This window comes from Zootoca vivipara, chromosome 7, assembly GCF_963506605.1.
Source record: "Zootoca vivipara chromosome 7, rZooViv1.1, whole genome shotgun sequence".
Classification (NCBI taxonomy): domain Eukaryota; kingdom Metazoa; phylum Chordata; class Lepidosauria; order Squamata; family Lacertidae; genus Zootoca; species Zootoca vivipara.
Window position 1 is genome coordinate 68709424 of NC_083282.1, and position 16092 is coordinate 68725515.

General features: G+C 42.4%; 1 protein-coding gene across 1 annotated transcript in view; it reads left to right on the top strand.

Moving 5' to 3' along the window:
* Positions 1-7500, top strand: part of ASIP (agouti signaling protein) — a 29380-nt gene extending 21880 nt beyond the window's left edge. The window contains exons 3-4 of the mRNA XM_035123167.2: positions 286-347; positions 1552-7500. Coding sequence (XP_034979058.1) covers positions 286-347; positions 1552-1728 — 239 coding nt within the window. The 3' untranslated portion in view covers positions 1729-7500. The remainder of the gene's footprint in view (positions 1-285; positions 348-1551) is intronic.
* The last annotated feature ends 8592 nt before the right edge of the window (positions 7501-16092 follow it).

Here is a 16092-nt window from a genome sequence, read left to right on the forward strand (position 1 = left end):
TGTGCATATTTCTTTGGAATCCCTGCAACTGAGTCCTTTGGGGCATCAATCAATCCTTCGTCCTGGTAGGTACTACATCGCCTACCTCTGAAGTAAGCAAAATGTGAGATGACACAGAGTGTGATGCCATTGTGGTACATATTGTATTTACCACATTACTTGGAATAGGGGGACAGAGACAAGCAATGTGAGAAAATCCATGTCTCTCAAAGCATCTACTCATCTACTTGCATGTTACACACTCGTGCGTTGTAACACCTTAAAAATGTTTTTTCCCCTCTAAAGATTTAACCAAAACATCCCTGAAGCTCAGCAGGAATGAGGCTGAGAAAAGGAAATCTATGAAGGTGAGTGATCCTTCTTGAAAAGTCAGCAAGGTCAAAACAGTTCAAGTTGTCAGTAACAGGTTATAGTAGGACTTCTCACTTTTACATTTCTGTTGCTGATAGGGGATATCTACATTACCAGCTTATATTATATTAACAAGTACAGTATCTCTTCACTGAGACTGGAGATCCATCCCCACCGCCAATGGGTCTGCGGGGGTGGGACAGGGAAGAATGTCCCCAAGGGCTAAAAGCCTTAAGGAAAGGAGTTCCCCTTGAGGACACCAACCCCCCAGAGCAGGTGTGGGGGATCTCCAATCCAATCTCAGTGGAAACATAAAGAGATATAACTCACCTTTCTGTGTTTTCACACTCTAAAATCAGTTAAGAAAAAAGCAAGGTATGTACCTCACATCTAGTTTAGTCCAAAGTTCACACATACACAGACTCACAATATCCTTCATGGAAGCAAAGGCAGCATACCTGTAATTCCCAGGCAGTTTCCAGTCTGGCCAGAACTACTTAGCTTCAACAAGATGGTGGCCACATGTGCCATATGTGAAGTGTTTTAATTGCACACGATTTCACGCAAGTGCATGATAACCTGGAACGTAACCCCAGCGTAAATCAGGAGTTGCCTGTATACTGGATATGCTTTGGGGCGGGCCGGCAGTGTTGGCACTAATTACAAGTTTGATATTAGGTTTGACTGCTAGTAGAGAACTAAATCAGAGTCTATACAGTTGGATCAATTGAACCATGAGATTATCTGGGAATGCCAGACATGTTAAAAGAAAAATTATATGATTGCAGAACAACTAGATAGCAAATTAAGATTATTTCCAGAGAACTACAGTACCCATATCTACAATAAGGAAAGCATATACTCTACTAGTGATCTATGGCCCTTCTCTGGGGTTTTATTTTAAGTAGATTCTTTTAAGAGCAAAAAAAAAAAAGCCCTCACTGTTGCAGGGCTGCCATACATCTGGATCTTCCCAGACATTAACGGGATTTCAAAGGCGGAATTGACGTCCGGGGGGGAATGTGGCCCTTTGTCTTAGAGTCAAAAGTCAATAGAAAAATTGTGCAGGTTTTCCTTAAAAAAAGCTCAACAACTTTTGGGGTGTCCTGAACTATGGAAACCCTACACTGTTGGAACTCTTTATTATACTTATTATAGCCAAGATTTATTAAGCTTTTCATCCTTTTTTCCCCTCCTCAGAAAAAAGCACAGCAAAAAAAGCCTCCCCAACCAAGACCTCCACCACCACCCAACTGTGTGCCTACTTGGTCAAGCTGCAAGCCACCATCTCGTCCCTGCTGCGATTTCTGTGCCTTCTGTCACTGCCGACTATTTCAGACAGTCTGCTACTGCCGTATGGGAAACCCAAACTGCTAAATCAAAAACCAGGGATGCCACGGGGACTCTGTGTCTTATTAGACACATAAGTGTGTCTTCTAGGCCTCTTTGTCTTACGTATGTGCATTGCAACGGAAGCCAAGAGCTTTTGAAGCCAGCTGGCTGGCTGGCTGGCTTTTACTCCCTCCCAAACTGCATGAATTATGGGATATATTTCATGAGGTAAATGCTGTCATAAACAAGACAGCCACTGCCCTAGCAAATATGACAAGGAATGGAAAGAAAGGAGATGCAGCCTGACGGCCTGAAAGGGTATTTACAAGAGAGGTGAAAAGAAGCAGATTTCATGTCAAGAAGGAATTATATCTCTCCTCAGAAGTGGCATTATATTGCACATTACAAGTTTGAATGAGAAACACGGGCCACTGACTAGCTACAAAAGGCACATTCCAGAAAGTCAGCCATGTAGCAATAAAAATAAGAATTTAAATAGTATAGGGCAGATGGAGACAAGCTACTGCTCAGTCTTTTATAGTTAGCTCTCTGTCAAGGGTGCAAGATAAAAGCCTGTTGAAACTGCCAACCCTTCCCCAAATTATTATGACCACTGCATCTCCTTTGAAGCGGGGAGCATGGCCGCACTGAGTTCCACAGACACCTACTGAACAGTATGATATCAACGCAAATTGCCAGAAATCTGGCCCATCCTATTTACCACAGTGGCTAACCATATGCCTATGGGAATCCTACAAGGAAGATACAAAAGTAATAGACCTCTCCTGCTGTTTTCCGCAGCAACTGGTAGTCAGAGGTGCACTGCTTCTGTAACAAAAGGTAACAAAAGGCTATTATCTGCATGACTTACATACAGAAGGTTTAGGGCTGGCTCAAGACACCTTGTTGCCTGAGGAAGAACAGAAAATTGCACATAGTACCCATGGTCAAATTATTCAGGCACCTGAATAATACATAATTTGATAGGTGTGTGCCAATATTGCTCTGTTGCGCAGCGAAACATTTCACAAGTGAGAAAAGCAATCCCTTTAAGACAGGGACTGATCACTGTTGGGAACAAGATACCAAATTAGAGGAACCTTTTATGAGCGCTGTTGCCCTCCAGATGTTGTCATATTCCCATCAGTCCCAGACAGCACAGTCCATGGTCAGCGTGATGGTAGCTGAATGTCCAAGATCTTTCCAAAATCCTCCTGCATATTATTTCCTCCAGGATATTCACCAGTGTAACAGCAGTCTTGTTTTTATCTGTGGGCATCAATTTAAAATAATTCCCTTGAACATGAACACGCAACATAGCAAAGCGTTATATATGTATATTTAGGAAGATGAGTTTTTGGCACACTAATTAATGTTTAATTTTTTTAAAAAAATCTATTTAATTTAGGAGGAGAATGCATACAAATTAAAACAGTGAACTTTGTTTTTTTGTGTACGTCCCAATTTGTACTGCTGAATACAAAAAAACTAAGGGGGACATGAAGGCCCTTTCCAGAAGCATCTGAGTGATCACTGTTGGGAACAGGGTACTAAATTAGAGGAACTTTTGTACCAATTCAGCAGGTCTTGCCTTATGCTCTGATGAGGTCTAACCATGCCTGAATTCTGAACTGCATTGCTTCTGGTTAGGGCTGCCATATGCCAGGATTCAGCTGTCAGAATGTTTTTTGAGATTTTGCAAAAAAAGCTCTACAAATCCCCTCCATCCCAAAAAAGTTGGTATATTATGGTTGAAGTGGTATAGATTATGTTCTAAACACACCACAGTTATTTTTTAATATATAAAAAAGCTATGGTCTGTACAGAAATAATAACGACCCCCAAATCCATCATAGGGCTTTATTAGTCAACAAGCTTTTGAGTTATGTAATTAACTAGCACAGTGTGAAAAAGATTTAGCATTACGTGGTTCAGCCTTTACCAATCTTGTGCCCTCAAAACAACATTTATGCAATGTGCTGGCTGGGGTTGTTGATGACAATTATAAAACCCTAAACATCTAGAAGCACCAGGCTGTTGAACACTGGTATGGTGGTACAATCTGTAATTCTGCCACCTCACTCAGTGTAGTGCATAACATGGCTATATCCAATCAGAATTTACTCGGGTGCCCTTCACACATTCCCCAAGCATACAGAAGCTGTTTTCTTAGGATGTGCTCTCACATCTGTATTAAAGCACAATGAATCATCCATCGTTGGGCTTTCTGGGGCATGAGAATAACTTGCAGACATGGATTTCCTTACAGAGAACTATGTGAGAACAAAGTAAACAAAGAGACACAAAAAATATAGATGTATTCTGTGAAGTGGGCTCAGAAACGTTGGTTTTTATGCTTATGCTATTTAATTCTTTTTCACCCTCTTCAAAGACCAGTGCTCAAGATAAAGACCAGATGTTAACAGAGAGTGGAGGGCAGGTTTGCTAGTCCATCCTTCTATGAAGTTGGGACAGGAAGACAGAGACAGAGACCAAGAGGGAGTCTAAGCAGTGACAGACTAAACCCCAAAGAACATTTGTCTCCCTCAACATTGTCTATTGACTGCCATACATCTTAGAAGGTTTGATTCTATTAAAATGCTCATAACAATTACTTCTAATCTGCCCTACAGGGTTGGAGATCTGCACTTAATTTGTTTAGGAAGAAAAAATTTGTTTAGGAAGAAAAGAAGGGATGGTTCACAGCATAAAAGCAGCCATCCATCCAATGATGTTCAGATATGAGGTTTCAATCATGTCCAAATTCACAATAATGTTCTCCAAAATTAGAGTTCAGATTTTTAGTCTGGCATATTGATCTTCTTGTCTAATATGAAAGTGTTGACAGAGGAAAAACCAGCCACCTTGGCCTCAATCCAATTAACCCATTTCTGCCTTTTGTTGGATTCTACCAAACGGCAGAAATCTTGCACAGCACCATAACCTGCTTTTTTAAATTAATGGCAGCAGAAAATATCAGGGAGCCTTGTAGTATTGTTGTCAAGCAAACTTAATAAAATCCCAGCTGTGAGGGCTCCTCTGCTGTTGTGCTTCTTCAAAAAGGAGTAATAAAAATATCACACTGGTTATTAAAGACCAATACATGAAGATGGGAATGAAAGAGAAGTGGATAAAGAATAATGATTCATGCTGGCCTTCCCCAACTGAGTGTCCTCCAGATGTTTTGGACTAGGGGCTGATGAGAGTTGTAATCCAGAACAACTGGAGGGCACAAGGTTGGGAGGGGGTGTGCTAGAGTAAAAATACAATTATTAGCACAAGCAAATCAAAGATAATAACTTGTAGAAGATAATTAAGAATGTGGTTTTCGCTTTTATTGAAATCAATTAGACTTTAAATGCGTTTAACTTGGGTTGGATAGCATATTATGTCAGGAGACTGCCTACACAGCAAAACAAAATAGAAATGCTGCAGTCTGGATCACGAATTCCATATTTAGGAGGAACCACATGATGAAAATATGGTGTCCCCAACTCCCCATTTTCTTTACAAGGGAAATATGAGAACTGGTGGAACTTAAAAGGAAACAGCAGTGGAAGTTCTCCAGCTGCTGATTCTCCCCTACAAATGCCCTTTCCAGTGGTTTGAATTGTTTCTTCACCCACCTGGGCTCCAAAGCAGTAAGTTCAGCTGAGGGGAAGATAGCCGGAAGAACCATTTGCAGGAAAGAAGTGGTTAGTACAAGAAAGCTAAAGCACCCTTTCTTGTCACCCACCAAATCTCACTGGCAAATATCCTCTTTGCCCCTACATTTGTATTCGCTCAATAAATACAGGTTTAGGAACCAAATACAGTGGTGCCTCGCTTAACGAATGCCCTGCTTAACGAAATTTCCGCTTAACGAAAGGATTTTTCGAGCGGAGGTTGCCTCGCTTGACGAATGCGTTTCACGAAAAATTCGTCTAGCAAATCGCGGTTTCCTATAGGAATGCATTGAAATTCAATTAATGCGTTCCTATGGGCAAAAAAAAATTCAAAAAAATTCAGTGCATTCCTATGGGATTCGCTAGATGAATTTTTCGCTATAAGAAAAGACCCATGGAACGAATTAATTTCGTCTAGCAAGGCACCACTGTATGTGGTTTTCTTCTCAATTCCATTAATATTCTGTTCCAATAGCAATCAGTTCTTTATCCTGCAATCCTATGCAAAAACAAAAATGAAAGTAAATCCCATTTTGCTCACTGATACTTCTGTCGATTTGTGGTTCTCTGTATTTCTCACTTTTCCAATATTAAATTTGGTTTTGCACATTTCTAGAGCAATTTAACAATTTTTCTGTTTAAAGTTACTCATGAAAGTTCTTCAGCATTTCAGTGCAAATTTAGTCTAATATACACATATGCAGTTTTGACTAATAAACGCTTTTTTGCAAGCAATTTCTACCCATATAATGCATTTCATATGTTATGTTCAAGAATATATTCATTATATATTCATTTATACATATTTTTACCTACTATGTGCATTTTTGTCAACTTTGATTGGTGAAACAATTGCATCACAGAATTTGGTTAAGTGCACATTTTGAAGGGGGGCTATATTTCGCGTCTCATATTGTTTCAGAAAGTAGGAATTTGACAAATTCCGCTTTGTGAAAGAGCCCCACCATTACTAGGGAGAAGCAAGGCTTTTATAACATAGATATAATTTCGGGGGGGAAAGATACCTTTATCAACTTAGGCTCCAGACCAATTCCACATTTTTCTTCTTCTGAAGTTCCCACTATCCCTGTTTCAACAACAACAAACACCTCTTTTGCAGAAAGTGGAGATTTTTTGAGTTTAAATATCTCCAGCAAAGAAAAGACCTCCTCCTCCTAAAGAACTGTAGCTTACTTCTCACAAAGCTACAATTCTCAGCACTTAACTAACTACAGCTATCAGAATTCTTTCCAGGGGGCAGTCATCTTTACATTTACAGCATGTGCGCAGCTTCACTGTCAAACCACATTTATCATTAGGGAGTTTTACCTAAACAGAGATCTAAAATCTGCTTTCCTGTCATCTTTACCTGTTGGTTCTAGTCCTGATCTTCAAAGCAACAGAGAACAAGCCTATTTCATACTCTGCAATAACAGCCCTTCCAATATTTGAAGACCAGTATTAAGATGTATTCGTTTACAGGTTATTTACTAAGAAAAGCAAATCAACATTTGGTCTATGTGTGGGCATGTATATGTATATGTGTGTGGAGATGTGAACAAGCACATGAGCAGATGTGATGTTGATAGCATGGTGCACAGGGAAAGATTTAACCATATCCCCCTCTCCAAAACCCAATGAAAATTTTCCCTCCCAAAACTCCTATTTGTTCTGGAGGGGAGAGCTCCCATTGGCTGCTTCAGAAGTAATTTTATCAGGAGCAGTCAGAGGGATTGAAAACAGTCCCGATACTCCTCTCCTCCCCACCCCCATCTCCACCTATAGTGGCTTTTTGACATTTTTAAAAACTGTGCACATTACTTGCTTTCACCCAGATGTCATAAGACCTTTGGACCACAGTTAATTATTTTGTTATGCATTTTGAATTAACCAGGAATTAATTATGTCTTTTTTCCATACACTCACATGATATTCTGTTACTACTGCTTTTTCACCACCATTTAGATATAATAAAGGTGTGTGCAAGATGTTGTTTCTAATATTTCCTGTGACTCATTACCATGATAATGAATGGCACAAAGGATAATATGTTCCGCAATAAGCACTGTGAAATAATCATATGCCTTACTGAATTTCTTGGCCGTGGCTCACATTGCATGATCGTTTACAGGATATGGAAACCAATAAAGTATTTATCAAAAATAATGCTTCTTGTCTTCTTGTCTTTTAAAAATAATTGAGTTGGGAAGGGACATTTTCTAATAATTTCAAGATAATATAGATTGTAGAGTATGTGATTATAAAGGAAACTGTGGAGATGATTCCACAATGAATATTATACATCCCTTTGCTCAAAAGCTCTGAGCCTCTCAAGGTCTTCCCTCAGTATATGAATGAAACTATTATATTCTGCTTCAAACTTCTAACATCTGCTTTCAGAATGGTAGGCTCCAAGTTTCTCTCAAAAAGCTAATTCCATTAGACCAGGCATCCCCAAACTGCAGCCCTCCAGATGTTTTGGCCTACAACTCCCATGACCCCTAGCTGACAGGACCAGTGGTTGGGGAAGATGGGAATTGTAGTCCAAAACATCTGGAGGGCCGAAGTTTGGGGATGCCTGCATTAGACCAGCATTTCCCAACCTTGGGCCGCCAGCTGTTTTTGGACTACAACTCCCATCATCCCTAGCTAGCAAGACCAGTGGTCAGGAATGATGGGAATTGTAGTCCGAAAACAGCTGGAGGCCCAAGGTTGGGAAACACTGCAATGGACTATTGATTATTACATTATATTTATCATTATATTTAAATGCCAACTTTGCTCCGAGGAGTTCAAGGTAGCATACACAGTTCTCCACCCTACCCCATTTTATTCACCCCTGTGAGGTGGGCCGAGAGAGCATGGCTGGCTCAAGGTCACCCAATGAGCTTCATGACTGAGTAGGATTTTGATTTTGGGTCTTCACAGTCCTAGTCCAACACTTTAGCCCAACCAAAGCCAGCACTTCCACTACACAGAAGCATTTCCCAGCAACTAATATTCAGGTACGTGCTGCCTCTGACAATGAAAGTGGAACGAAGGCATTATGCCAAGCAGCTACTGATATAGCCTTATGCCCAGTGTATTCATCCAATTCTCTGTTAAAGCCATCTAAGTCGGTGGCCATCGCTGCCTCTTGTGAGAATGAGTTCCATACTTGAAGTATGTACGGTGTGACTCATTATAGCACAGTTTAATATGTTCACATGTAGCAGCAACAGCATTTGGCTGCTGAGGGCTAGCATTTTAATTCTCCGGTTTCTCCAAAGGCAACGCTGCTTCAGAAATATTGTGAGGACAATGGGCATCAGTGATGGGCCTTGTCATGGTGCTGGTTCCCTGGGAATCCAGGTGCTGTAGCCGGCCCTGAACAGATGACCAGCCCAAATGACAGCTGAATAAACTTTGTCAAGCTTCAAAAAGATACAACCCCCTTCTAACCGGCAATGTGCTTCACCAGCCCCTCCTCTCACTTTTTATTTCTTCAGGTAAGGTTTACCTACACAGCACAGACTCGGGCCCATTGTTTTCATGCTATGTTTATTTGCTGAAATTCATTTTCTCCTGCCCTCCCCACATTCCATCCTCCTAACTAGTCCACAAATCTCTCCAATTCAACCCAAACCAGAGAGACATTCACATACAAGAAGAATCTTCTTTTGATCTTGGAATTCCTTTTGATCTTGAAAGCAAACTGGCCAAATCCCCAATCATCTTGCAGATGAAAATGGTTTATAAAATCTGGAGGGCCCTTGGGGAGGTAAGGCCAGCCTGAATAGTATTTGTCATTTTAGCTAAAACTCATCACCTCAATAGCCAGGTGCCACAATAAGAAGCAATTTTTTAAATAAATGGCTGCTTCTTTCGCTAGAGTTCTGTTTCCCCTGGGGAACATTGATTAGTTTCTGGAAATTTAGGTTTCTCTACCGACTGATGTGATGGCCATTTACCAATGTATTGAGGGCAAAAGAATTCATGTAAAAGTGAGTTTTGGGTGGCTGCAGTATCACTAATACAAGAGATGGAGTAGGGGGAGAGAGATTGCACTTAACTACATGACATAACCCAGGGGTCTGCAAACTTTTTCAGCAGGGAGCCGGTCCACTGTCCCTCAGACCTTGTGGGGGGCCAGACTATTTTTTTGGGGGGGAATTAACAAATTCCTATGCCCCACAAATAACCCAAAGATACATCTTAAATAAAAGCACACATTCTACAAGCTGGAATGTGTCCAGAAGAGGGCAACCAAAATGGTCAAAGGCCTGGAAACGATGCCTTATGAGGAACGACTTAGGGAGCTGGGTACGTTTAGCCTGGAGAAGAGAAGGTTAAGGGGTGATATGATAGCCATGTTCAAATATATGAAAGGATGTCATATGGAGGAGGGAGAAAGATTGTTTTCTGCTGCTCCAGAGAAGCGGACACGGAGCAATGGATTCAAACTACAAGAAAGAAGATTCCACCTAAACATTAGGAAGAACTTCCTGACAGTAAGAGCTGTTCGGCAGTGGAATTTGCTACCAAGGAGTGTGGTGGAGTCTCCTTCTTTGGAGGTCTTTAAGCAGAGGCTTGACAGGCATATGTCAAGAACGCTTTGATGGTGTTTCCTGCTTGGCAGGGGGTTGGACTGGATGGCCCTTGTGGTCTCTTCCAACTCTATGATTCTATGATTCTACTCATGTAAAAACATGCTGATTCCCGGGCCGTCTGCAGGCCAGATTTAGAAGGCGATTAGGCCGCATCCGGACCCCGGGCCTTAGGTTGCCTACCCATGGCATAACCCATGAAAAACACCAGAGGTACATATCGCAAATTGGGTAAACAGAACAACATTGAATCTTATGAGACTCGTAAGAGTAATGAAGAAGAGTAATGAACATAAAATTACCGGTACCTTTTTCCTTTGGCAACTGCAGTTAGCCTAGCTAGAGAAGATTGCACAAAGATTTCGTTGCTACTTCTGTGGGCCAAACCTCCCAGCTCATCATTTGTGCAGCAGAAAACACCACAAATTGATCCAAAGATGAAATGCTATCGCATCCTTTTAGCCAAGATTACACCATTCTTTGAAAAGCACCAAGAGGCTGCCAGCTCCTTCTGAAGGTCCCTGGCCAACACACCTGCTTCTCATCAGTACTTTTGCCTTATCATTCTTCCTGCTGATTCCTTCCCTGTTTCATTTTTCACAAAATCAAGCCCATAAACACAGTGCACTTCCCCCTGCCCCAAGCACCTCCAGATTGCCAAAGGGGGGAAACATACACACACGTTTTGTTTTTCTGCTTACCCGAGGCGTTCAGCTAGTTTATTCCCCTTCTCCTTGCATAGCAAGATCACAAGTTCCAGTGCTGATACAGATATTTAAGAATGGGGAACATTCAGTCATGTTCAGTGCAAGCGCCTACTCAGTTGCCTTTTCTAGCTTTATCTTGACTTCATGGTGGTTGCATTAAAGCACATTTAAAACATGTCCCCGCCCCCCTCAAAGAATCTCGGGAGTTGTAGTTGGTTCGGGGTGATGCAATCCTAGCTCTGTAAGATGTAAACTATAGTTCCCAGGCTTCTTTGTTTGAGGGGATTTGCTTTAAGTGTGTGGTGTGTGTGCTATACAACCACATCTGTTAAATCAACTGCTATAACTGTTATCCCCACCTTTAGACAAAGACAGCAAGGGCTATCCAATTTTATGACATGGAAACTGAGAGAAGGCAGCTCCTCCGTATGGGAAAAGAATTAGGTAGGATAAAAAGACTAAAGGCAAAAAAAAAGGGAAGGCTAGGGAAAAGAAGTTGTACGTCTCAGAACTTAAATTTTTCAAGAAGGTGTAATTGTACCAAGATCTCATCTTTCACTTTTTGAGTGTCACATAAACCACATATTAGGCATGATTTCAAGCAGATGATGCTGGAAAGTATCCCCCCCCCCAAACAGATGTTAGCTGAATTGTACAAAAGAAATAAAAGAGGTGTAGAACGTTACATAGTGGGGGAAAATATTAGAGTAGAAGAACCATCACAGTAACAAAAACAGACATCCATAACTGTAGCCAGCCAGAAAGAGAGAGAAGGGTGGCTGATTACTAGAAAAGAAGTACAGTGGAACCTCAGTTTATGAACACCTCGGTTTATGAATTTTCGGTTTACGAATGCCGCAGACCCATCTGGAACGGATTAATTCACTTTCCATTACTTTCAATGGGAAAGTTCGCTTCAGTTTATGAACGCTTCAGTTTATGAACAGACTTCCAGAATCAATTACACCCATGCTTCGGGTTAAGTACACTTCAGGTTGAGTACTCCGCGGCCCTGTCTGGAATGGATTAATCCACTTTCCATTACTTTCAATGGGAAAGTTCGCTTCAGTTTATGAACGCTTCAGTTTAAGTACTCCGCGGACCGTCTGGAACAGATTAATCCACTTTCCATTACATTCAATGGGAAAGTTCGCTTCAGTTTATGAACGCTTCAGTTTATGAATAGACTCCCGGAACCAATTGTGTTCATAAACCGAGGTACCACTGTATTCAATGGCATTTTATGCCTGCAACATATCTTTAAATCCCACAGTGCAGAAGGAGAAGAGACAGTCACAGCTTCTTGCATACATTCCATCTCTGTCCCTGCCCTACACATGTTTCTTTTTCAGACATTGCCACCTTCCTTTGACTGGGCATCACACCCAGCTGTGTGCAATGCCAGCAACTTAAAATGCAGCAGGGTTCTCTCCCCACCCCTGTTGCTTTTCAGATTGTATTTGCATATTATTGTACACATCAGTACAGCTGGATCTGTTCCCAAGTCACCCGCTGTCTGTCCACATCAGTGGGCAGAGTTGGGGCATGGATGTCTTCATGAGTTTTATTATGTTTTCTAATCGGATTGCCGCTGGTTTATGGGGAAATGCAGCATTTAAAAAGAAATGACAGCGTAGGTGTGGACTGTGGGCTAGGGATGAGGGAGAAACTTAATTCAGTTCACATTTAAAGGCAAATTTATCAAATTTGGCAATTTCTGAAACAATTTGAGAACTGAAACTTAGCCACCCTTCAAAATTTGCACTTATTCAAATTTCACAATGTCGCTTGTCCACTCAACCAATGTTTGCAAAATGCAAATATCAGGTAAAAGTGCGCATTAAAATGAATGCATTATTGCAAATCAAGAGGATTTTGGAAAATGCAAAATCAAGAGGACTTGGTTTTTCTATCCCTACCTTCAGCCTCTACCTGTGGCTAATGCAGTGCGAGTGGGAATGCACTAGATGTGGAGTAAATGGGGGTATGTACACAGCCCTAGAGTTCTGCTTGCTACTGCAAGTAGATGTAATGGCAATTAAGAGATTTGAGAGACTAATTCGTGGGAGAAGCTGCACCTTGCTTTATCATCCACTGTCCTGGGAAATCTGAAAGGTATAGGTTAAAACTTGGCAGCCCTGTTAAATATAATAATTAAAAGGATTCCTGTGTCAATATGTAGTGGTGGCCACTAATTTAGATGGCATTAAAGGACGGTTAGACAAGCTAATGGAGGATAAGGCTACCCATGACTGCTTGTTATAGCAGCTCTATACATATTTCCAAGATCGATGGCAGCATGCCTCTGAATAACAGTTGCTGAGGATCATAAGCAGCAGGCTGCTTTAAACTCATGTCATGCTAGTGGGCTTCCTATAGGCAAAGCAGGATGCTGGATTAAATGGCTCAGCAGGATTGTTATGTTCTGTCAGTGAAGGTACCATAAAGATACCATATTCTTTTAGAAAGGCTGTAGGAAACACACATTCTCCTTTTAAAAATCTCAGCAAGCCTTCACAGAGATATGACAGATTCATATGCCCTCTCTAAGCTCATCTTATATTTTATTGTTTTCTTACACACCGCTGACGTGCTCGAGTGGTGGGAATTTTCTGGGCAATGCTTACAGGGTTTTAGTTCTTAAAGATGAAAGAACACTAGAGGTCGGCTCTGAAATATTCTTCCCTTGGAAGCTGACTGCATACTTTGGACATCCCAAGGACGTCCCAGCACATGCCAGGTGGCCCCACTTCGGCGCTGCATGCTTTGGAGAAGGAGGTGGGGGACCAAGCTGAACTTCTCAGGCTAACCAAGTTTTTGCAGTGCACCCCAAACCCTCCAGATAGCATGTGTAACATTAAACGGTCTTTGAGGGCACACACATTTTATCATCCCCAAAACAAGAGTGTCTGAAGAGACTGCCCCAGACACCAGATCATATTTTCTGGCATTAATGGAAGTTGAAGTCCGACAATGAATGTAGGAATACTGTTGAATTGTGGGAAAGACGGATGAAGATGTGACGGGTATAGGACTCCTTTGAGTTGTTTATGACTCAATTAGGAGCCACTGATTATCGCCCGGCACGCTTTCTCTAGCGCCTCTGCTCCGTAGACCCGGGCTGCTGGTAGTAAAACACACAGCAGAGCCTTCTTCTTCTCTCACACAGCGAAAGCTTGTATAGCCGTTGGATAAAAAGCCTCTTAAGAACACACAGAGTCCAAGGTGTTCTAATAACTACTGGAGTTTATTTTAAAGAGAAAATAACAAACGACCTGGTGAGAGCGCAGACATCTTGCGACCGTCTCCCAGGCAAAAACGAAACCAACTGATACACACAGAAACACTTCTGGCACATTCTGTAATATGATCTTCCTCAGTGGTCAGGTGCTATACAGTACACAGTTAACCCCTTCGGTTACTTGTTACTCCTCACACCCCCTCTCACCTGAACACTGGGGATAGCGGGTATCCAAACTTACCCCAAAACCAACCCTTCACAGAATTCCCCATGCCGTTGGAAACTCAAGGGTTTTGTGAACCCATCTGCTAGGTTCTCCTGGCTTGGACAATACCTCAACTTTACCAAGCCTACCTGTATGCTCTGACATACGTTTCGGAAGCGGATGTCTAAGTGTTTGGTTCTGGCCTTGAACTGTCCAGACTCCGCCAGTCTCAAAGATGGTTGATTGTCGCCCCAAACAGTGATGGGCTGGCTACAATCACCCCAGATTTCCTGGATCAAACATCTGTAGTACTCCAATTCAGTGCATGTCGCAGACAACGCACAGAATTCGGCTTCCGTGGAAGACATTGCTATTAGGCTTTGCCTGCGCGACCGCCAACCAATCAGGGCATTTCCAAACTTGACTACCAAACCAGTCACTGACTTCCTGTCCTCCTGATTGGCCCAATCAGCATCTGCAAAACAAGTGAGTTGTGGCTCACCTTGCGCTGACATTTCCAAACAATACTCTTTGGTCTCCTGCAAATACCTAAGCACTCTCTTAATGCCACTCCAAGCATGCACGCTAGGTTTCGATGCTTCTCTACTGAGCAAATTGACTGCAAAAGCAATATCTGGTCTGCTCCATTGTGACAAATACAACAGACTCCCTAGCGCTGACTGAAACACTTCAGGACTCTCAAACGCTACTTTGTCCTTCACTTGTGACTCTTTCACAAAGTTTGTCTCCATGGGGGTTCTGACCCCTTTACAGTCAGACATTCTGAACTTCTCAAGCAAATGTTCAATCTTGTCTTTCTGACTGAGCAAAAAACTTCCATCCTCAGTTCTGTCTATCTGCACACCTAGATAAACATTCACTGCACCTAGATTCTTGAGTTTGAACCTCTTGCCTAGCTCTTTTGCAAACTTCTGCACTTGCATCTGGCTCTTTGCTAAGCAAATCAAGTCATCAACATAGACAAGCAACAGTTCCTGCTGTTCTCCTTCACCTCTGAGATACAGACAACTGTCAGCTAGACTCTTCCTGAAACCTAGGCTCTTCAAAACAGAATCAAGACACGAATTCCAGTTTCTAGCGGATTGCTTAAGACCGTAGATCGACTTGTGCAGCTTCCACACCTGACCTGGCACGTCACTCTCAAACCCTGGAGGAGGCAACATGTACAACTCCTCCTGGAGGTCAGAGTTCAAATAAGTGGTGTCCACATCAAAGTGGTTGACCACTAGGCCTCTCTGCGCTGCAGTCGCTAAAAGCATCCTGAAAGATTCCGCTCTCAAAGTCGGACTAAAGACATCTGTGTAGTGGATTCCTTTCTTCTGAGTAAAACCTCTAGCCACTAATCTAGCCTTGTACTGCGGCTCTCCAGTCACTGTGGGTTTCAGCCTGTAGACCCACCTACAACTGACTGCTTTCTTGCCTTCTGGCAACTGTGTTAGGCTATACACACCAAGAGATTGCATGGAGTTCAACTCTTTCTCCATTGCAACTTTCCACTTACCAGCTTCCTCTACTGACAACTGTTGCACCTCTTCAAAGCTTTCAGGCTCACACACTGCTAGGTTCGCCCATACACTGACAGCTGAAAACCTTTCAGGTGGTTTACCTTCCGTGGTGCGTTTTGAACGCCTTGGTCCCACATCTTCCCCCTCTAAATCCGAACTGCTTGTCTCTGACTGTGGCTCTCTCGGACTAGCAGCACTGTCAAGAGACCTACTACGCTTTGCAGTCCCCTCTGGGCTTGCTTTGGGTGAAGTGGATGACCTACCACGTTTGCTGTACTTCCCAGGCTTGACCTGGGGTGAAGTCGGTGCGCTTCTGACTACTTGCTTCACTTCCCTAGGAGCTACACCACTTGGACCAGCTGCCTGACCTGGATCTGGTCCTGCAGCACCTGGAACTCCAGCATCAGCCACCTGAGTTTCCTCTTCCTGGTCAAAACCTGAAGACCAGTCAAGAAGAACTTCGGGGTTAGCATGAATGC